This window comes from Hemitrygon akajei, chromosome 8 (genome assembly GCF_048418815.1).
Source record: "Hemitrygon akajei chromosome 8, sHemAka1.3, whole genome shotgun sequence".
NCBI lineage: Eukaryota > Metazoa > Chordata > Chondrichthyes > Myliobatiformes > Dasyatidae > Hemitrygon > Hemitrygon akajei.
This window is the reverse complement of record NC_133131.1, coordinates 9,514,852-9,537,351: the sequence shown is the minus strand read 5'-3', so window position 1 is coordinate 9,537,351 and position 22,500 is coordinate 9,514,852. Positions and strand designations below refer to the sequence as shown.

Sequence of the window (22,500 nt, the reverse complement as noted above, 5' to 3'; positions counted from 1 at the left end):
GAGATACCAGACAAGGTCATTTAGTTCCAACTGGTTTATTGATCATTACAAAATGTGTCTCTGGTGCTTCCCACTCCATTTTCTCTCCCTTATCCTTTCCCCAATGATGATTCCCCTCTCCCTGCCCCCTTCCCACTCTCAGTCCACAGTAGAGACTCGTGTCAGAATCAGGTTTATCAGCACTCGCATATGTCATGAAATTTGCTTGGGCAGCAGTACAGTGCAATACATAAAATTACTACACTATTGTGCAAAAGTAATTAGGCACTCTAGCTACATATGCATGCCTAAGAGTTTTGCACAGTACAGTATCAAGTCAAGTCAAGTCAACTTTTATTGTCATTTCGATATAACTGCTGGCACAGTACATAGTAAAAATGAGACAATGTTTTTCAGGACCATGGTTTACATGACACAGTACAAAAACTAGACTGAACTACGTAATAAAAAAAACACAGAGAAAGCTATACTAGACTGCAGACCTACCCAGGACTGCATAAAGTGCACAAAAACAGTACCGGCATTACAATAAATAATAAACAGGACAGTAGGGCAAGGTGTCAGTCCAGGCTTCAGGTATTGAGGAGTCTGATAGCTTGGGGGAAGAAACTGTTATATAGTCTGGTCGTAAGAGCCTGAATGCTTTGGAGCCTTTTCCCAGACGGCAGGAGGGAGAAGAGATTGTATGAGGGGTACATGGGGTCCTTCATAATGCTGTTTCCTTTGCAGATGCAGCGTGTAGTGTAAATGTCCGTGATGGGGGGAAGAGAGACCCCGATGATCTTCTCAGCTGACCTCACTATCCGCTGCAGGGTCTTGTGATCCGAGACGGTGCAATTTCCGAACCAGGCAGTGATGCAGTTGCTCAGGACGCTCTCAATACAACCCCTGTAGAATGTGATGAGGATGGGGGGTGGGAGATAGACTTTCCTCAGCCTTCGCAAAAATGTATTGTATGTATTGAAGAAGGTGCTTTCAAGAAAAAAGAATATATACACACAAGGACTTTCATGACTGCAGTATGTATCAAAGGACTTTGTAGCCAATTAAGTCCATTTGCAGACCCTTACTTTGTGGAAACAATCTCATCAGTGCAGAGTAAGCTCCCATAAGCATCAGAGTTGGCCAGGGGACTGGGGAGAACTCCCCACTTTTTGAAGTAGTACTATTTTTAAAAATATATACTCTGTAGAAGATAAACAAGGTTTACCTTTCTTCTAAGAGATGACACCTCTAACAATGCAGTACTCCATCTGTACTTCACTGGAGAAGAGAATCTAAAACGCGTGCACTGAGACCTGAAAATTGAGATTAGAAACCAGAACCTTTGCATAAAAAAATGAACTGACATTTACCTATAACTTCAGCATGGTTCTTAAAAGTACAAAGCACCTGAGAATTAATGTACAATTAATAAGTTAATGACAGTGCATGGCAAACAATAGTTTATTGAGGATGTAATAATGGGATAGATAAACTACTAAATGTCATTTATCAATTTTAAACAATCGATAAGTGTCAGCCTTTAATCAGAGGTAGAAACATTACTGGAGTATATTGTAAGTATATTTATGTACATTTAGAAACTCAGTGGTTGATCAAGGATAGATGGTACGCTTTGTATTGGGAGAAATTTTGTCTCACTAATTTCATTGATTTTTTTTGAGATAATAACTAGGAATATTGATGAAGGAAGAGCAATAGATGTCCATATGCTCTTTAGTAAGACACTTGACAAGATCTTGTCTGGAAGGTTAAGGCACAGGGTCTAAGACATGCTGGCTAATTGAAGGGTGACATGGTAATGTAGAGGTTAGCATCATGCTATTACATCACAGATCGGGGTTCTGTTCTGCTGCTGTCTCTAAGGAGTCTGTACACTCTCCCTATGACCACGTAGGTTTCCTCTGCGTGCTCCGGTTTCTTCCCACATTACAATGATGTATGGATTAGTGTTAGCTGTGGGCATGCTGTGTTGATGCCGGAAGCACGGCAACAACTTGCCAGCTGCCCAGCAGCTGGTTTGATTTGACACAAACAGTGTGTTTCACTATGTTTTGATGTACAGTACAGTGCAAAAGTCTTGGGCATCCTAGATTTTTTATATGGTTTTATATGGTCTGGGCTCTGATCTCAACATCATCGAGGTTGTCTGGGATTACCTGGAGAGACAGAAGCGACTGAGACAGCTGAAGTCTGCAGAAGAACTGTGGCAAGTTCTCCAAGATGATTGGAAAAACCTACCAGCTGATTTTCTTACAAAATTGCAAGATAGTATATCTAAGAGAATTGATGCAGTTTTGAAGGCAAAGGGAGGTCACACCAAATATTGATTTGATTTATATATTTTTTACTGTTCACTGTTCTTTATGGTATATTTTATGATATTTAGAAACTTCATTATTTTTGGAAACATCTTCATTTTACAGATTATTTTTGCACAGCACTGTACATGAGAAGAATAAAACTAATCTTTATCTTTGGAATTGAATCCATAATTTGGTTTAGTGATAAGAGAATATAAAATATCCAGACATAATATTGCAGCTTTACCAACAATTAATATTAGACCGCGCTTGGAGTATTGTAAACACAAGAGATTCTGTAGATGATGGAAATGCAGAGCAACACACAAAATGCTAGAGGAACTTAACGGATGCGGTAGCATCTATAGTGGGGGGGGGGGGGAGGGGAGGGAATAAATAGTCGATTTTTCGGTCCAAGAACCTTAATCTTGAAGTATTGTGTATAGTTTTGGTTGGTGCTATGGAGTTGCTGAGGAAGTTCACCAGAATGTTGCCTGGATTAGAGGTCTTTAGTTATGGGGAGAGATTAGATGGGCTAGGGTGACCTGATGGAGGTACATAAAATTAAATAATAGGTATAGATAGGGTAGGTAGTCAGATGTTTTTTCCATGATAGGAAGATCAAAATCAAGAGGGCATAGATCTAAGAGAGGAAGAAGTTTTAAGGGAGATTCTGGGGCGCCTAGGCGCGACTTGAGTAGCAGCAGTACTCTCAATAGATACGATAAAATATTCCCATTTCAGACTGTTACAGCTAAAATGCACAACTGCTTGCAAGGTCAGTACAGTCAACAAAGGTGCCATAATGCGGATAAATGAATTATTGCTGCTTAAAACCAATGGAAATAACACTGATTGTGGTTGAAAGCACCCACATAGGACACCTCGGAGGAAGCGCGGGTGTAGAGCAGGGTTACGTGTGTTTAAGGAAACGGTTTTAAACTCTATTCCGACTATCTTGCTGGCAAATGTGCAGTCTCTGGTGAATAAAATCGATGATCTCAAGCCAGGGTGCTGAATCAGAGGGACATTAGGACCGTGTGTGTCCTTTGTTTCACGGAATCCTGGTTAACCCCTTCTGTACCGGCTGCAGTGATTCAGATGGGTTTACTGTACGCCGCCAGGATAGATCTATAGAGTCTCTCAAAAGCAGAGGTGGAGGAGTATGCCTCATGATCAACTCTTCTTGGTGCACAAATATATCAATGCTGTCCCAATTCTGCTCACTAGACCTAGAATATCTAGCAGTAAAGTGCTGTCCTTTTTACCTACCACGGGAGTTTTCTGGGGTCATTTTGGTGGCAGTTTACATTCCACCTCAGGCCAATGTCAAGCACGCTTTAGATGATCCGAGCAATGGGATCAACATGCATGAAACAGTGCACCCTGATGACTTCACCATCGTTTTGGGAGATTTTAACCAGGCCAGTCTGGAAAAAATTACTAAGCAACTACCATCAACAGATCACTTGCAATAACAGAGGAAACAACACACTGGACCATTGTTACACCACCATCAAGAATGCCTCCCGTGCTATTCCATGTCCTCACTTCGGGAAGTCTGATCACCTGGCTGTACGTCTACACCCTGAGTACAGGCAGAGACTGAAGACTGCAGCACCAGCAGTGAGGACAAGAAGGTATGGACAAGGGAAGCACAGGAGCGCCTACAGGACTGTTTTGAATCGGTTGACTGGACTCTATTCAGGGATTCATCTTCAAACATGGATGAGTATGCTGCAGTTGTTACGGACTTCATTAAAACCTGTGTGGATGAGTGTGTGCCTACAAAGACTTATTGTACATTCCCAAATCAAAAGTCATGGATGAACCAGGAGGTACGTTGCCTGCTGAAGGCTAGGTCTGTGGCATTCAAGTCTGGTGACCCAGGCCTGTACCAGAAAACCAGGTATGATTTGTGAAGGGCTATTTCAAGGGCGAAGAGACAATTTCAAACGATGTTGGAGGCAACATCGGATGCACAGCAACTCTGGCAGGGTCTGCAAGACTACTTCCTACAAAGTGAAACCCAATAGCATGAATGGCAGCGATGCTTCACCACCAGATGAACTCGGCGTCCTCTATGCCAGTTTTGAAAGGGAGAACACAGCTACAGCTGTGAAGATCCCTGCTGCACCTGATTACCCTGTGATTTCCGTCTCAGAGGCTGATGTTACACTGTCTTTAAAGAGAGTGAACCTTGCAAGGTGGAAGGTCCTGATGGAGTACCTGGTAAGGCTTTGAAAACCTGTGCCGACCAACTGGCGGGAGGACTGAAGGACATTTTCAACCTCTCACTGCTACGGGCAGAAGTTCCCACTTGCTTCAAAAAGGCAACAATTATACCAGTGCCAAAGAAGAATAATGTGAGCTGCCTTAATGACTATCGCCCGGTAGCACTCACATTGACAGTGATGAAATGCTTTTGAGAGGTTGGTCATGACTACACTGATCTCCTGCCTCAGCAAGGACCTGGACCCATTGCAATTTGTCTATTGCCACAATAGATCAACGGCAGACGCAATCTCAATGGCTCTCCACGTGCCTTTTGACCAGCTGGACAACACAACACCTATGTCAGAATGTTGTTCATCAACTATAGCTCAGCATTTAATACCGTCGTTTGCACAATCCTGATTGAGAAGTTGCCGAACCTGGGTCTCTGTACCTCCCTCTGCAAATGGATCTCTGGCTTCCTAAATGATAGAGCACAATCTATGCGGATTGGTGGTAACATATCCTCCTCGTTGACAATCAACACTGGCGCACCTCAGGGGTGTGTGCTTAGCCCACTGCTCTACTCTCTGTATACACATGACTGTGTGGCTAGGCACAGCTCAAATACCATCTATACATTTGCTGATGATATTGCCATTGTTTGTAGAATCTCAGGTGGTGACGAGAGGGAGCACAGGAATGAGATATGCCAACTAGTGGAATGGGGCCACAGCAATGACCTGGCACTTAACATCAGTAAGACGAAAGAGCTGATTGTGGACTTCAGGCAGGGTAAGATGAAGGAGCATGTACCAATCTTCACAGAGGGATCAGAAATGGAGAGAGTCAGCAGCTTCAAGTTCCTGGGTGTCAAGATCTCTGAGGATCTAACCTGGTCCCAACATTTCGATGTAGTTATAAAGAAGGCAAGAGAGCGACTATACTTCATTAGGAGTTTGAAGATATTTTGCATGCCAACAAATACACTCAAAAACTTCTATAGTTGTACCATGGAGAGCATTCTGACAGGCTGCATCACTGTCTGGTATGGAGGGAGGGGGCTACTGCACAGGACCAAAAGAAGCTGCAGAAGGTTGTAAATCTAGTCAGCTCCATCGTGGATACGAGCCTACAAAGTACCCAGGACATCTTCAAGCAGTGGTGTCTCAGAAAGGTCGCGTCCATTAATAAGGACCTCCAGCACCCAGGGCATGCCCTTTTCTCACTGCTACCATCAGGTAGGAGGTACAGAAGCCTGAAGGCACACACTCAGCGATTCAGGAACAGCTTCTTCCCCTCTGCCATCCAGTTCTTAAATGGACATTGAACCCTTAGACACTACCTCACTTTTTAAAAAATATACAGTATTTCTGTTTTTTTTGCACATTTTTAATCTATTCAATATATTTATACTGTAATTGATTTACTTGTTTATTATTATTACTTTTATTTATTATTTTTTTCTCTTCTGTGTTACGTATTGCATCGAACTGCTGCTGCTGAGTTAACAGATTTCATGTCACATGCCGGTGATAATAAACCTGATTCTGATTTGAGGGGAAAGTTTTATTTTACACAGAGACTGGTGGCAATCTGGAATTTGATGCTAGAAGAGGCGATAGCTTCTGATGCAATCACTGTATAGGATGTTATAGTGGGAGACAGAATAGAAGGATGTCCCTTTAGAAAAGAGATGAGGTATTTCTTTATGCAGATTGTGGTGAATCAGTGGAATTCTTTTCGCCAGATGGCTGTGGAGGCCCAGTCATTGGATATATTTAAAGTAGACGCTTTTGATTCATCAGGGCGTCAAAGGTAATGGAGAAGGCAGGAGAATGGGGTTGAAGGGGATAATAAATCAGTCATGATGGAATGGTGGAGCAGACTAGACAAGCTGAATGACCTAATTCTGCTCCTATGTCTTATGGTCCATATTTAAGAGATATTCAGATAGATACTTGAAGGATATGAATCTGATGTGGACTGTGGGGTAAGTGTAGATGAGCAACAATGTCAACATGAAGACGGTGGACATATTTCTGTGCTGTGCAACTTCATAAAACTCTTTGAAGTTGTTAATAAAATATCACAAGGTTGATCATAATGGAGCAGGATGAAGAAGATTGCCCAGAGCACAGATAATCGGATGAAATGGTGCAGTTTCAAGTTAGAATTTTGACACAGGTGAGCTGATATAGAAATCCATGCTGGGTCCTTAGCGGTTTTTTTATCTGTTACCTTAATGTGATGTTTGCTGGTGATACAAAGCTAGGTGGAACAGTGAGCTGTGAGGAGAGGTAGTTAGATAAGTGGGTAGGTGGTGATAGATTAATGTAGATAAAATCTGCTGCTGTTCACATTGATAGGAAAAGATAGCAAACAGTATTTTCAATTGGTGAAAAACTAATAAATACTGGTATAGGAGGGCATCTGGATATATTGGTTATAAAACACGTAATATACCAGGTATGGAAAGCAGTTGCAGTTTGGAAGGAAAAGGTCATATAAGAATATGTTGGATGAATAGGTAATTGTACAAGGCCAGTTGTGAATATGCTTGTGTAAAGTGTTGATCTCTCTTGTCATGATATAAAGAAAAATAAGATTTTAAAAAAAGCTTTATTTGTCACATGTGCGTTGAAACATACAGTAAAATGTGTCATTTTCATCAAGGACCAACACAGTCTGAGGATGGGCTGGCTAGCATTGCCTACAACCTACTGACGCTAACCCGTGCATCTTTAGGAGTGTTGGAGGAAACTGGAACACCTAGAGAAAACCCACAAGGTCACGGGGAGAAATACAAACTCCCGGACAATAACGAGAATTGAACCCAATCTCAATTAAAATGTAGTTCTTGTATCTTGATTTATGAGATGTGAACTATGAAAGTAGAATGAATCCCCACACATGTTGGAGTTTAGAAGAATGAGAATCATCCAGGTTAAACATAAGATTCTGAGTGATTGCTTGGGTATATCATAAAAGGCAATATTCTCAGGCTAGAGAATTTAGATCCAGAGCAATATTTGAATGGTCCAAAATGACTGATGGATAGTAGGTGGAGATATGTCTTTACCAAAAGAGGTGTAAGGTGCTCCTTCCCGCCACTAGCCTGCAGGTCACCCTTGGGCAAGGTGTAGCACCTGCTTAGCTCCCCCGATCAGAGTCATGGGAGCAGGTGGTAGATGGTTGTATGGGCATCTGGTGCGTATCACAAGTCCTGGTTATGCCACCACTGACGCCAGGCAGACTATCTCTGAAGAGTATTGATATATGGCTGGGGTCACATGTCTTGTAAAGACACTGCCCAGAAAAAGGCAATGGCAAACCACTTCTGTAGAAAAATTTGCCAAGAACAATCATGGTCAATAGACCATGATCACCAACATCATATGACACGGCACATAATGATGATGATGAAATGACTGATGGAAGGAATACTTTCCCCTCAAGGTGTGAATTCTCAACCCAGAGAGCTGTGCGTGCCTTAGATCAAGAGATATTTGGGCACTTAGAGAATTAAGGGTTTTGGTGTTTTAGTAGAGTGTGGTGTAGAATCAGCTGTAATCTCTTTGAAGGATTGTATGGCCAACTGTTCCTATTGTTCAAACCCATCTGAAAATCAACTGGTCAGACTAGAAATAAAATTTCAAAAAAAATGTGGTACCTACTTGGTGCTTGGTCCAGTCCAATCTTGGCCTATCAGTTGCGAGGGGAGTACATCTCCATATCTCACCGAATCTCATTGCTGAGCTCCAGACAGAATTCAGTCGCAGATTGTGCAGTTTCCTCGTTGGGAAGGTGGGGTCTGCAGCCATGTACAGAGGCTTTTGCAATATCGAGGGGTTTATCTGTAGGCTGGATAGGGGAAGGGGAGCAGCACAGCCAACTCACCTTTCAAACCTATTGAGAAAATCTTGTCCTGCCAGCTACATCATGCAGCAAATACAGTCATCTGTCAAAGTTGTCATTGGCTTGAAATATTATTAATGTTAGCAATGATCAGAAATAATACAATGACCAAAAGTTATTACATTTAAAGATTATGGGATTCAGCAAAAACCATGTACTGTTGACAATTAGTACTCCATGTTGAAGTTACTTCATGATGAGTAGGGTATTAGAATTGAGTCACGAATGTAGTCCGTTTTTTCCTTTGGTAACATGTAAGTTCCAAAGTTACAGCTGACTTGCGTGTTATCTGGGGGCATCTTACTGCCCGTTACACGTGCTGGTGTTTAGGGCATCGATGAAGGTCCTCCATTTCTCCCTGTCCTGAACCACTCAGATAGATTCTTTGTTGCTGTTTCTGTGACAATTTTGTTTGACCAGTCAAGATTGTTAGCCCTGAGCTGAAATCCCAAACCTGGAGGACCGATGGACCACTCTTGGTCAGGCCTCTACCCTTTGGCCTGTTTGGCATGGGTGACCCTACCAAGAGCCAGAGCCAAAGCTAAAGCCTTGACTCTAGCCAGGACATCTCTCTGGCAACTGAGACATGCAAGCCTGCAAGCCATGACAAGGTTGTGGACTTCTTGGAGGTATTTGGGGCAAGGTTGACAGTTATATATGATTTTTCCCTACAAAATACCAGCTATTATCTGTGTTATTTAGTTCTCACTGAATCAGTACTGAAGAAACATTAATTTAGAGCAACTGATTCGGATTTTATTTCGTTGTTCCACACAAGTTTGTCCACCTTCATCTAACCCCATCTTCAGTTCCTTTTACTCCTTTCTTTCTCATGTGCTTATTTAGTTTTTCCTAAAAATGCCTCTATGGTATTATTCTTAACCTCTCCATAGTAAGGGATTGGACACGCTGGAGGCAGGAAGCATGTTCCCGCTGATGGGTGAGTCCAGAACTAGAGGCCACAGTTTAAGAATAAGGCGTAGGCCATTTAGAACAGAGATGCAGAAAAACTTTTTCCCCTAGAGAGTGGTGGATATGTGGAATGCTCTGCCCCAGAAGGCAGCGAAGGCCAAGTCTCTGGATGCTTTCAAGAGAGAGTTAGATAGAGCTCTTATAGATAGCGGGGTCAAGGGAGATGGGGAGAGGGCAGGAATGGGGTACTGATTGTGTATGATCAGCCATGATCACAGTGAATGGCGGTGCTGGCTAGAAGGGCCGAATGGCCTACTCCTGCCCCCTACTGTCTATTGTCCATATGATAACAAGTTCCATATTCTCCTCACTTTTTGGTTAAGGACGTTTCTCTGAATTCCTGAATGGCTTTATTAGAGATTGAAGTTTCTCTCCGTCGAGTTGTGAAACTTAGACCAGGGATAGCATCTGCTGCTGAGGCCCAGATGTTTTAGACCAAAGGACCATAAGTCAGTCACAGGAGCAGAATTAGGTCATTCAGCCATTTGAATCTGGTCTGCCAATTGATCATGGCTTATTAATATCCCCTCTCAACACCATTCTCCTATCTGCTCCCCATAACTTTTGACCCCTTATTAATCAAGACCTATCAACCTGTGCTTTAAATATGATGAGGCCACTCTCAGGTGGAGGAAAAGCACTTCACATCCTGTCTGCATTGCCTCCAAGCTGACAGCATGAACATTGATTTCAATAGATTCCAGTAATTTCTGTCCCCTTCCCTTCTCTTTTTTCATTCCCCATTCTAATTCTTCTGTCACTCTCCCTCCCCCTCACCTGCCTATCACCACCCGCATGTGACCTTTCCTCTTTCCCTTTCTCCCATGGTCCAGTATTCTCCCCTATCAGATTCCTTCTTCAGCCTTTGACCTCTTCCATCTATCACTTCCCAGCTTCTCCAGCTTCTCCACCCTTCAATCTTTCCACTCTCCTGGTCTTGCCTCTCACTTGTCAGATTACACTCCTTTCCCTCTCCTCACCTCCTTGTTCTGGCTTCTTCCCTTTCCTCTACAGTCCTGATGAATATTCTTAAAAGATTCTTCAGAGAGAGAGTGTTTTGTGTGTATTTCTGATTGCCTCGTTTCTAGAAGGATGTGGAAACTTTGGGAAAGGTGCGGGAGAGGTTTCAGAATTCAAAGTAAATTGATTATTTAAGTAGCTATATGTCACCATGTATAACCTGAGATTTTATGTGGGCATTTACAGTAGATATGAAGAAACACAATGGAATCAATGAAAAACTACACACAAAGACTGACAAACAACCAACGTGCAAAAGACAAACTCCAATTACTAGAAAAACAAATAATAATAATAATAAATAGTAATGAATACTATTGAGAATATCAGTTGTAGAGTCCTTGAAAGTGACTTCATAGTTTGTGGAATCAGTTCAGTGCTGAGGTGTGAAGTTATCCATGCTGGTTCAGGAGCTTGATCATTGTAGAGTATTTACTGTTCCTGGACCTGGTGGTGTGGGTCCTAAGGCTTCTGTGCCTTCTTCCTGATGGTAGCAGCGAGAAGAGAGCATAGACTGAATGGTCATCTTTGATGATGGATGCTGCTTTTTTTGTGGCAGCGCTCCTTGTAGATATGCCCAGTAGTGAGGAGGGCTTTTCCTCTGGTGAGCAAGGCTGTATCCACCACTTTTTTTAGGCTTTTCCGTTCTTGGGCATTGGTGTTTCCATATCAGGCGGTGATGCAGCCGGTCAGGATACTCTCCGCTGTGCATTCGTTGAGTTTGTCAGAGCTTTAGATGACATGCTGAACCTGTGCAAGCTCTAAGAAAGACGTGCCTTCTTTGTAATGACTTATATGTGCTGGTCCCAGGATGAATCATCTGAAATGTCAATGCCAAGGAATGTAAAGTTACTTACCCCTTTCCATTTCTGACCCCCCGATGAGGACTGACTCTGGTTTCCTCCTCCTGTAGTCAATAATCAGACTTTGGTTTTGCTGATGTGGAGAGGTGGTTGCTGTGGCACCACTCAACCAGATTTTCAGTCTTCCTCCCAAAAGCTGACTCGCCATCACCTCTGATTCGGCCAACACCAGTGGTGTCAGCAAATTTGAATATGGCATTGGAGCGGTACTTAGTATGAAGTGAGGAGACACCACGTTCTTGTGTACTGATGGTGATTGTGGAGGAGATGTTGTTGCAGTCCGAACTGACTGGGGTCTGCAAGTGAGGAAATCGAAGATCCAGTTGCACAAGGAGCTACCGAGGCCCAGGTCTTGGAACTTATTTGGCTTTGAGGGGATGACGGTGTTTGAGATTTGCCAGGGTATTGCCTGGATTAGAGGGCACAATTTAAAAGGAGAGGTTGGACAAACCTGGATTGCTTTCTGTGGAGTATTGGAGGCTGAGGAGACCTGACAAATTTGAGAGGCATAGACAGGGTTGGCAGGCAAAATCTTTTCCTAGACCTGTCACTCTAGACAACTTTAAGGTGAGGGGAGAATGTTTAAGAGGGATGTGCTGCATGTTTTTTTATATATACGGAGAGTGGTGGGTACCTAGAACAGACTGCAGAAGCAGATATAACAGTTTTTATTGAGGCTTTCTGACAGTCACATAAATATGCTGGGTATAGAGGGATATGGATCACGTGTAGGCTGAGGAGATTTATTTTAATTTGGCATTATGTTCAGCACAGTCACTGTTGGCTGAAGGGCCTGTTTTTGTACCATGCTATGTTCCCTGTCAGCTGAGAACGCTGGCATAAATGGTGGAAAGAATATACTGCCCATCCATCATCTGCTCAGTCAAGCAGCTCTTGCCCCACCTGTGGCAGAGTCTGCACATCCCACACTGACCTCATTAGCCACTTAAGAAGCCAGAAAGCCTGTGCAGAAGAAAGTAATCCTGACCCCGAGGGACTGCCTAATCAAAAATTAGTGATTGTCTTATTATCTATGACCTCATTCTCATGGAAACATTTATTATTGGTCCATCCCATCAAACCTATTGATTTTCCTGAAGATTTCTATCACGCTTGCCTCTGCTTTCTCTTCTGTGGAGACTGTTCATCTTTCCTGATTTAATGAAAGGTCACCGACCTGATACTGTTTCTCTACTGACCTGCCAAGTATTTCCAGCAATTCTTTTTTGTTAAGTACATCCTTTCTCTACTGTTATTGCACTTTGTTTGTGTTGTGGCCAGAGTTTTTATAGCCTTTCATTAATGAGGCCAAAATTATTAGAACATAGAACATCAAACAATACGGTACATACAGGCCCTTCGGCCCACAATGTTGTACTGACTTTTTAACTTAGTCAAAGATTTATTCATTTATTTATCGAGGTGCAGCACAGAATAGGCTCTTATGGCCCTTTGAGTCACGCAGCCCACGATCCCCCAATTTAACCCTAGCCTAATCACGGGACAATTTATAATGACCAATTAACCTACCAACCGGTAGGTCTTTGGACTGTGGGAGGAAACTGGAGCACCCAGAGGAAACCCATGAGTCACGGGGAGAATGTACAAACTTCTTACGGGCTGCAGCGGGAATCGAACCTGGGTCGCCTGTACTGTAAAGCATTGGGCTAACCACTACGCTACCATGCCACCCATCAATCTAACCCTACCCTCCTACTCAACTGTCCATTTTTCCATCATCATCTATGTGTCTACCAGAGAGATTCTTAAAAACTGCTAATGTATCTGCCTCCACCACCACCCCTGGCAGAGATTCCACACACTCTTTCCCCCAATCACCTTAAAATTATAAGCCCTTATATTTGCCGCATTAGCCGTGGGAAAAAGTTTCTGGCTGTCCACGTCATCTGTGCCTCTTATCTTGTACACCTCTGATCCTCCTTTGTTCCAAAGAGAAAAGCTCTAGCTCGCTCGACTTATCTTCATAAGACACATCTTCTAGTCCAAGCAGCGTCCTAGTAAATCTCTTTTGCATCCTCTCTAAAGTTTCCACATCCTTCCAATATTGAAGTGACCAGAACTGAACAAGAGTGTGGGTCTAACCAGGGTTTTATAGAACTGTAACATCACCTTGCGGCTCCTGAACTCAATCCCCCAACTAATGAAGGCCAACGCCTTAACCACCCTATTCGTGGTCCTCTTGTAGCCTTTTCCAGATTTCATACATTATGTGCAACTTTCCCATCCCACCATCGCTTTTGGTTTTATTGTGGATTTTGACCTTTCTCTCTTCCCCAGCTGAGTGGTTGAAGCTACAGCTTCTGAGCCTGCAGGGTGCTGGCTCAGGTCTGACGGTGGGGCCAGAGCACACCGTCTTGAACACTGAGGGCTGCTGAATTCTCACAGAGGTGGTGAGTTACTGAAACAAGGCTTTGTCTGCCTCCTCGGGTCTGCATAAAGGAGACTGCATGGCAATGCTTGGAAGAGGCCCAGTAGATGGGGAAGGAGTGAGGGAAGGAAGTCATTTGTGACGCTTGTTCGACTTGCCGAGTTCAAATTGACAAGTGTCCATTTATTTATAATAGGAAAGAACATAAATAATATGATTTTCAATGTGTTATTATTGGTAACACTTGGTGAGATTACCCCTGTGGAACTTAGCCCAGCTTCTCAGTGTTGTTCTGGTGAACAAGCTGAGTACCCTTTGCTCCATACCCCTGATCATCTCATCTTCTTCTTGATCCAGTTGCGCATCAGGCTCCTTTCTCAACTTTCTTTTAAAAAAAACTTCGGAGAAACAAATGATTTTAAAAGAACACTGTTTTATTTATAATGCTCTGGATTGGAGGCTCTGCAAAATCTTAGTGTCTCATGACAGCTAAGGTGTAAAATTGATGTGTTGAGATCAACAATGACAGGATTTGCAGCGATGAATGTGCACAGTGAGGAGGGATGAAAATCGGATAGTTGCAAGTCTGTTGTGTACATGAGGTGCAAAAACCATACTCAGAAAAGGAAATGTAGCGTGCACGAGCATGTTTGTGCACAAGCACACACACAGATGATACGTACAGTCTTCTCTCACTCACACACACACACACACACACACACACTCACCACACTCGCACACAAATGCACACAGACGATACATACAGCCCTCTCTCACTCACTCACACACACACACACATGCACTCACCACACGCACACGTGTGCGCGCACAAAAACAGACACACACAGATGATACGTACAGCCCTCTCTCACTCTTATACACACACACATATACATATGCGCTCACCATACACATACATGCACTCACCACACTCACATCCTTCTCACATATGCACCACACATATATGACCTACACGTCCTTCCCTCGCGCACGCCCCTCTCTTACACACACATCCACACAGCACTACACACATTATCACACACCTCTCTCTCACATTCTCATACACACACGCACCCACACCTTACACCTTTCCCCCTCTCTCTCTCTCTAACACATGCACCTATTCACCCTCTCTCACTCATACACATACACCCCTACACCCTCTCTCTCACTCAAACACACACCTCTTTCTCTCTCTCTCTTTCTCTTTCACACACACACACCCTACCATCAGTCTCTCTTTCACTCACACACCCCTCTCTCTGTCTCAGATCTCTCTCTCACCCTCAAACACACACACATCTCTCTCTCATACACACACACACGCACACGCACACACACACACACACACGCACACACACACACACACGCACGCACACACACTCACTCACTCACTCACTCACTCACACTCACTCTTGAATGATGTTGCAGCTTGTTTTAATTCAAGTGTTCTAATATTCCAAACTCTCTGGCTTTCTTCAGTCTGTTTCTACCAGTCTGTTGTTGCCAGTACAATCTTCTGTGTGGTGGTGTGCTGGGGCAATGGCATCAAAACGGGTGATGCCAACAGGCTCAATAATCTGATTAGAAAGATGGCTGTGTTATACAAATCAAACTGGACACACTGGAGGCTGTGGTAGAACAAAGAACCCAACGAAAAATCCTGGCAATTCTGGACAATATTTTTCACCCTCTGCAGGCCACCTTGGCTGAACAGAGGAGCACCTTTAGTAATAGACTAAGACATCTGTGCTGCTCCAAAGAGCACTATGTGAGGTCATTCTTACCCTTGGCCATTAGGCTCTATAATGAGTTGGGGAAGTGATGCCCCCTCCTGTTAGACTGTTTAAGGTAACTTTTTTTTATTCTTTCTTATTTCTCTTTTAATATTTGTATATCTGCACTTGTAATGCTACTCTGACACCGTAATTTCCTTTGGAATCAATAAAGTATCTATCTATCTATCTATCTTTCAGTGCAAACGATTGTGTGATTTAAATGTATATTTTAGGGCAATGCTTATCAAGTGTCTGACTGCATCACTTTATATGAATGGGTTACCATCCCTGTGAGATAGGTAAGCCAAGGTCTGTGTGTCTCATTGCACTTTATTTTTGCACCAAGGGACATGTTGCAATCTGTTTTCACAGGAGTGTGAGTAGGAAGCTGTGTTCGCACTGCCTTGTAGCTGGAGCACGGCTTGGCTCAGCTGGTCGCACAGTCAACTCTGAGTCAGACTCTGAACGAATGCACCGTCTAACAGTGGCACTGCTTCGTATTGATGCTGAAGATCCCATGACACAACTCAGTGAGGAATGGCCAGTCCTGGCCAGCACTTCTTCCCCGGCACCACTCGATCCAATCTCTGCCTTTATGGGTGTACTGCTCCACTCACATTAGTACAGAAGAATGAGAGACAGAGGGAGAGCAGAAGTAGAGAGAAAATAGAACCATAGAATCAGGATCAGGTTTATCACTGACATAATTATTACTGACAATCAGTTTATTATCACTGACATATGTTGTGAAAATAGTTCTGTGGCTGCAGTACATGCAATACATAAATATATTATAAATTATAATAAGAAAAATATTTTATAGTTAATATAAAATTGAATAAGTAGTGCAAAAAGAGAGCAAGAATAGTGAGCTGATGTACAGGGTTTCATAAATATGATAGCAGGGGAGAGGAAGCTATTTCTAAAATGTTGAGTGTGTGTCTTCTTGCTCCTGTACTGCCTCTCTGCTGGTAGTAAGCAAAGATGACATGTCTGGGGTGGTGGGAGTTCTTAATGCTGGATACTGCCTATTTAAGGCTTTTCGTTTTGAAGATGTCCTCAATATTCAGGAGCTAGTGCTCATGATGGAGCTGGCTGAGTTTACAACCCTCTGCATTGGCCCCTCCATACCAGATGGTGATGTAAGTTAGAATCCTCTCCACGGTATATCTGTAGAAATTTGCTAGGGTTATACTTCGGCTGAAACTGTCCATGCCAAACAGGATGTCTATCCAAGTTAGTCTCATTAATCTGTGATCGGACAATATCCCTCTAAAACAGGGGTTCCCAACTTTTTTATGCCACGGATCAATACCATTAACTGAGGGGTCTGTGGACTCCAGGTTGGGAACACCTGCTCTAAACTCTTTTTATCCATGTACTCGTCTAATTGCCTTTCAAACATTGTAATCATACCCATCTCTACTACTTGCTCTGGTAGGCCATCCTGTGTACCCACCACACTGTGTGTGAAATGGTTTCTCCTCAGCTTGCTTTAGAATCATTCCTCTCTCACCTTCAAGGCTACTGTACGTCTACTGGTTTTAGACCCTTCTTCCAGTCATTGACAGACTAGGGAGAAATGGCCAATTAACCTTTCAATTCACATGGCTTTAGGATGTGGGAGGAAACTGGAGCATCAGGAGGAAACCCAAACAGAAGAAAACATGCTAACTCCACACAGACAGCAATGGACGTCAGGATCGAACCTGGGTCGGTGGAACAATGGAGCCCGACATATTGCGCCATTTTGACCTGTGGTTTGTCAGTGTTCCTTACATGTGTCGGGTGCTGAAAAGGGCAAAGCAGTGGCTCGGAGGTAGCATCTTTTTGAGTGAAGTTCTGGTTCAAATTCCACCCCAGAGATTCAGCACTTGCCTAACTTCCTAACACCTGACTGAAAGAGAGTGACCTGACTCGAGATGCCGTCCATTGCCCCCTACCTTGGGAAGATGAAAAAGATCCCGCAACGCTAATCGAAGAATAGCGGAGTTCCAGCCATTGTTTCTCTCTCAAGCAGCATCATGGATGTTGGGTGATGAAAAGGTCAAAACAGTGCACTCGTGGCTCAGAGATAGACATACACTCTCAGAACGTCAGGAAATCCCAAAACTTTAAAGGGAAAGAAGCCTCAACAAATAGTTGTCAGTGATGTGATGTAGACTGCTCTAGAGTGGACAGCAAGCTCCCACAATTCAAACTGGATCATCTGATTTTCCTCTTGTGGCCATATGCTGGAGAGAACTCTTCATGTAAGGTTCTTTAACAAGGCTGTGGAGTGTATTATGTCTGGTTTATTGTCTCATGGATGTCATCTCTACAGTGCCGAACTTCCTCATCAGTGGCTTTGCGATTGCCATCCTGGCTCTCATTAAAGGACTGTATATATGCTTGAGTGGGAGAGAGGAGCGGGATTTGTTTTGCTGCTGTTATTTTGTTGCTTGTTGTATTGTTCTGCCGAGCATTGTAGGTATGCTATGTTGGCACTGGATTATGGGACGACACTTGTGGGTGGCCCCCAGCACATCTTTGAGTGTAAACACAAAGTACACTGCAGATGCTGGAGTCAAAGCAACACGTACAACAAGCTGGAGGAACTCAGCAGGCCGGGCAGCATCTGTGGAAACGAGCAGTCGATGTTTCCACGGATGCTGCCTGTCCTGCTGAGTTCCTCCAGCTTGTTGTACATATTTGAGTGTGTTGGATGTTAAGACAAATGACACATTTCACTGTATGTTTCGATGTACACATGATAAATAAGTTAGTATCTTGAATTTTATGCTCGGATATTAGTAGCTTGATCACAAGCCTTTGGCTTAGTACTTACTACTGAGTGGCACAGCTGAGTGAAGCACACTCAGAGACCTCTGAGGGAAATAATTGCATTGTGCCTGTGTATGGACGATAAGGAACAGCCTGTCTTCCAGTGATCTGACCAGCATTTCTCCCCACCACCAGCTCATTCAGGTTGTCTGTATACAAAATCAGCTGCTCCATTTTATACTTCCTTCCTTCTTAGTGATCATGAAATAGAAAAGAGATAAAAAATTCATATATATGTCACCATGTGTAATGGTTTATGTTGGGCACTGAGCGGCGATTAGGGTATTGTGATTAACATTTAGGATGGGACGATCTGACTGGACAGGACTGGGCGTTCTGAGAGCGGACGGGACTGGCGGCCTGAGAGCCGGTGGGACCGGGAGTTCCGAGAGCCGGTGGGACCGGGAGTTCCGAGAGCGGGGGGGACCGGGCGGTCCGAGAGCCGGTGGGACCGGGAATTCCGAGAGCCAGCGGGACCGGGAATTCCGAGAGCCGGTGGGACCGGGAGTTCCAAGAGCGGGCGGGACTGGGAATTCCGAGAGCCGGTGGGACTGGGCGGTCTGTTTTTGGACGCAGAATGCAGTTGATGTCTTTGGAGAATTCACACACCAAGGAACATAGAGCTTTAGGGCAGCATCTTTTTGGGATTGGGGTAATATCTGCCCCAATGTTCCCAGCTGAGATTAGATTATCTTTATTTGTCACATCAACTTTGAAACATGCAGTGAAATGCATTGTTGCATCAATGACTAATATAGCCTAAAGATGTACTGGGTGGGCAGCCTGCAAGCGTTGCCACGCTTCTGGTGCCCACAGAGCATGCCCACAACCCACTAACCCTAAACTGTACCTCTTTTGGAATGTGGGAGAAAACCAGACCATCCAGAGGATTCTCTCATGATCATGGAGAAAACATACAAACTCTTTACAAGAGTGGTGGGAACTTAACTCCAATCTCCTGATCACTGGTGGTGTAAAGCATTGTGCTGACTGCTATGCTGCTGTGGCTGATCATATAAAGGTTGTACAAAATTTCAGAGGTCTCTGTATACGAGCATTGCTACCCCTCAGGAGTGGTGGAAGTTGTGAATGATGCAGAGAGGAGTGCTGGAAATACTTAGCAGGTCAAATAGAATCGTGGAGAGTTGATATTTCAAACAGATGACCTTGGTGATGCTTGACAAAGCGGGGAGGTCTCGGATAGTGTCCGTATATTATGACAGCTAAGTACTATCTTTGATTTGGACCATCATCTGTCTTGTACAGGAGCCTTAGATCCCACACCTCCAGGTTCAGGAACAATTATTAGCCTCAACCATCAGGTTCCTGAACCAGAGGGGATAACTTCACTCACCTCAACAGTAAATTGATCACTGAACACAACCTATAGATTCAATTTCAAGGACTCTACAACTCATGTTCTCAGTATTGTTTATCTATTTATTGGGATTTTTTTGTATTTGCACAGTTGTATTCTTTTGCACGTTGGTTGTTTGTCAGTCTTTGTGTGTAGTTTTTCATTGATTCCATTGTATTTCTTTATTTTCCTGTAAATGCAGGCAAGAAAATGAATCTTAGGGTAGTATATGGTGACGTATATGTACTTTGATAATAAATTTACTTTGAACTTTGTAATTAACATTTTCCATTGACATGCTGAGTATTTCCAGTATCCATGGTGCTTACTTTTGTGCAGAAGGAAGTGAAATGCTCATGATGTGTAGCCAGGATGAATACACCAGAACTCCAGAACTCCTTGCTGCATCTGTTAGGGCATTTATTGTGAGACTGATTATGCCACAGGCTGGGATTTAAACGTAAGGACTGTAAGCTTGAGTTTTCATCAATACACAACAAAGTTGTTTGTTAAACATTTGGAGATGATTCAGGAGAGTTGATAAAAATTAACAGTAACTATTTGATTTTTCTTCTTACTTTTGGATTAGGTCCCCATCGACGGGTAGCAAATCAGATACCTGAAGAAATCCTGAATGACAAAGAGCTGCAGGAAGCGATCCGGGTGCTGCCCAGTAATTATAACTTTGAGATTTACAAGACGGTCTGGAGAATAAAGCAAGCAGAAGCTAAGAGAGGTATTAGTGGTTTCTCTTCTCCAAATGGTGCTGTTTATAAACACAGGAAATGTGAAGACGTGAGTGTTCCAGCACTCTCCTGGCCAGCCTCCCATCTTTCACCCTATCCAAACTCTGCTGTCTGTTTTAACTCACTCCAAGTCCTCATATCTGTGCTGCCTCTGGCTCTGACAATGCCTTTTTGGTGTTGCATTGGCTTCTGACCCCTCTGCCAAGCCTCAGCTTACACCAGCTCCTTCTCTGAAATGTCTCACAGGCCTAGGAACCTTCTAGAATCCTCTTCTGGCATCCATTATGTCCTCAGTTTGAAAGATTTCACCATTGCTGACTCCAGAGTTTAGAATTCCTCATCCTTCCCTCTAGCAATATTAGTGCGATCACTTGAGTTGAATATGATGATCTCCTAAGGGGTTGTCTATTGATGGGTCATCGTATCTTGATGCAGTGTGGGCAAGAGAAAGTGGTGGCCCTTCATTCTTCCTTTCCCCGAGATGCTGCTTAGATCCAGCGCTTATCCTAAGCTTTTGTTCATCTGTGCTGATTTCTCTCTCCGTGGCCCAGTGCCAGATTTTAGTTTGATAGAGCTCTTGCAAAGTGTTTTGGCAAGTTTCAGTAATTGGAAGTGCTATATACATACTGGTAGTTGTAAATGTGGTATGTAGGATAAAAGATAGAGCACTAAGTTTGCTTCCCTTATTTTGTTGAGATGAGTCAGAATGAAATATTGACTTGGCCTCTGTTCTTGGCCTCTCCTTCTGGATTAGAGGAATGATTTCAACCAACAAGGATTCCAGTGTTTCTTGGAAGTCCTGGCTGTCTGGAATAGGCTTCTACTTTCTGTCAATTTGCAGAACAACCCTTGGTGATGTTTACTTGAAGAGCATTTGACACTTGGAGCGAGCCTGAGAGAACCATAGTTCTTTTGGGACATGGAATTCTAAAGGTGACAGCAAGTCCAAGGGAAAAGATGAAGTGGCGGGGAAAGCTGCAGGGTTGGGGTGGAGGGAGTAGACAGACTGTTACCCTCAGTGTGTGGCAGAAGAGAAACCTCAGCCAGGTGGTCGTTTATCTTCCCCTGTAGTAAACTGGAATGGATATTTTGAATGCAGAGTTCATTCCTTTGTGTTTTTTCTCATTGTAGTCAGACTCAATCACTGACATATTCAAAGTTCAAAGTAAATTTAGTGTTAAAGTGCATCTATGTCACCATATACAACCCTGGCGTTCATTTGCTTGTGGGCATACTCAGTAAATCACAATAGAATCAATGATAGACCGCACCCAGCAGAGTGGACAAACAACCAATTGTGCAAATACGCAAGAAAAAAGAGATACTCATAATAAATAAATAAGCAGTAAATATCGAGTACAGGAGATTAGGAGTCCTTGAAAATGAGTCCATAGTTTGTGGGAACACTTTAGTAATGGAGCAAGTGAAGTTGAGTGAAATTATTCCCACTGGTTCAAGGCCTGATGGTTGAGGAATATTCCTGAACCTAGTGGTGAGAGTCCTGAAGCTCTTTCATCTTCTTCGGGATGGCAACAGTGAGAAGAGAACATGACCAGGGTGGTGGGGGTCCTTGTTGATGAATGCTGCTTTCCTGTGACAGTGCTGCATATGATATGCTCAATGGTGGGGAGAGCTTTATTCGTGATGAACTGGGTCATATTCACTACTTTTTGTAGGACTTTCCATTCGAGGGCTCTGGTGTTTTCATACAAGGCTGTGATGCAGTCAGTCAATATACACTCCACCACATACTTATAGAAAGTGTGTCAAAGTTTTGGATGTCATGTCAAATCTTTGTAAACTTCTAAGAAAGTAGAGGCACTGCCTGGCTTTCTTTGTAATTGTACTTGCGTGCTGGGCCGAGGACAGGTCCTCCGAAATGATAAAACCGAGGAATTCAAAGCTGCTGACCATCTAAGTCCTCAGTGAGGACTGGCTTGCGGACCTCCGATTTCTTCCTCCTGAAGTTGATGGCCAGCTCCTTGGTCTTGCTGACATTGAGAGAGAGATTCTTATTACGGCACCTCTCAGCTAGATTTTCATTCTCCCTCCTATATGCTGATCTGTCACCGCTCCTGTCTCGGACAGCGACAGTGGTGTCGTCAGCAAACTTA

The 22,500-nt window shown here is 43.5% G+C and overlaps 1 protein-coding gene across 1 annotated transcript in view; it reads left to right on the top strand.

Moving 5' to 3' along the window:
• The window catches only part of dph1 (diphthamide biosynthesis 1), an 804,031-nt gene that overhangs the window by 3,689 nt on the left and 777,842 nt on the right, over window positions 1-22,500 (top strand). Inside the window, exon 2 of the mRNA XM_073053176.1 lies at window positions 20,230-20,376. Coding sequence (XP_072909277.1) covers window positions 20,230-20,376 — 147 coding nt within the window. The remainder of the gene's footprint in view (window positions 1-20,229; window positions 20,377-22,500) is intronic.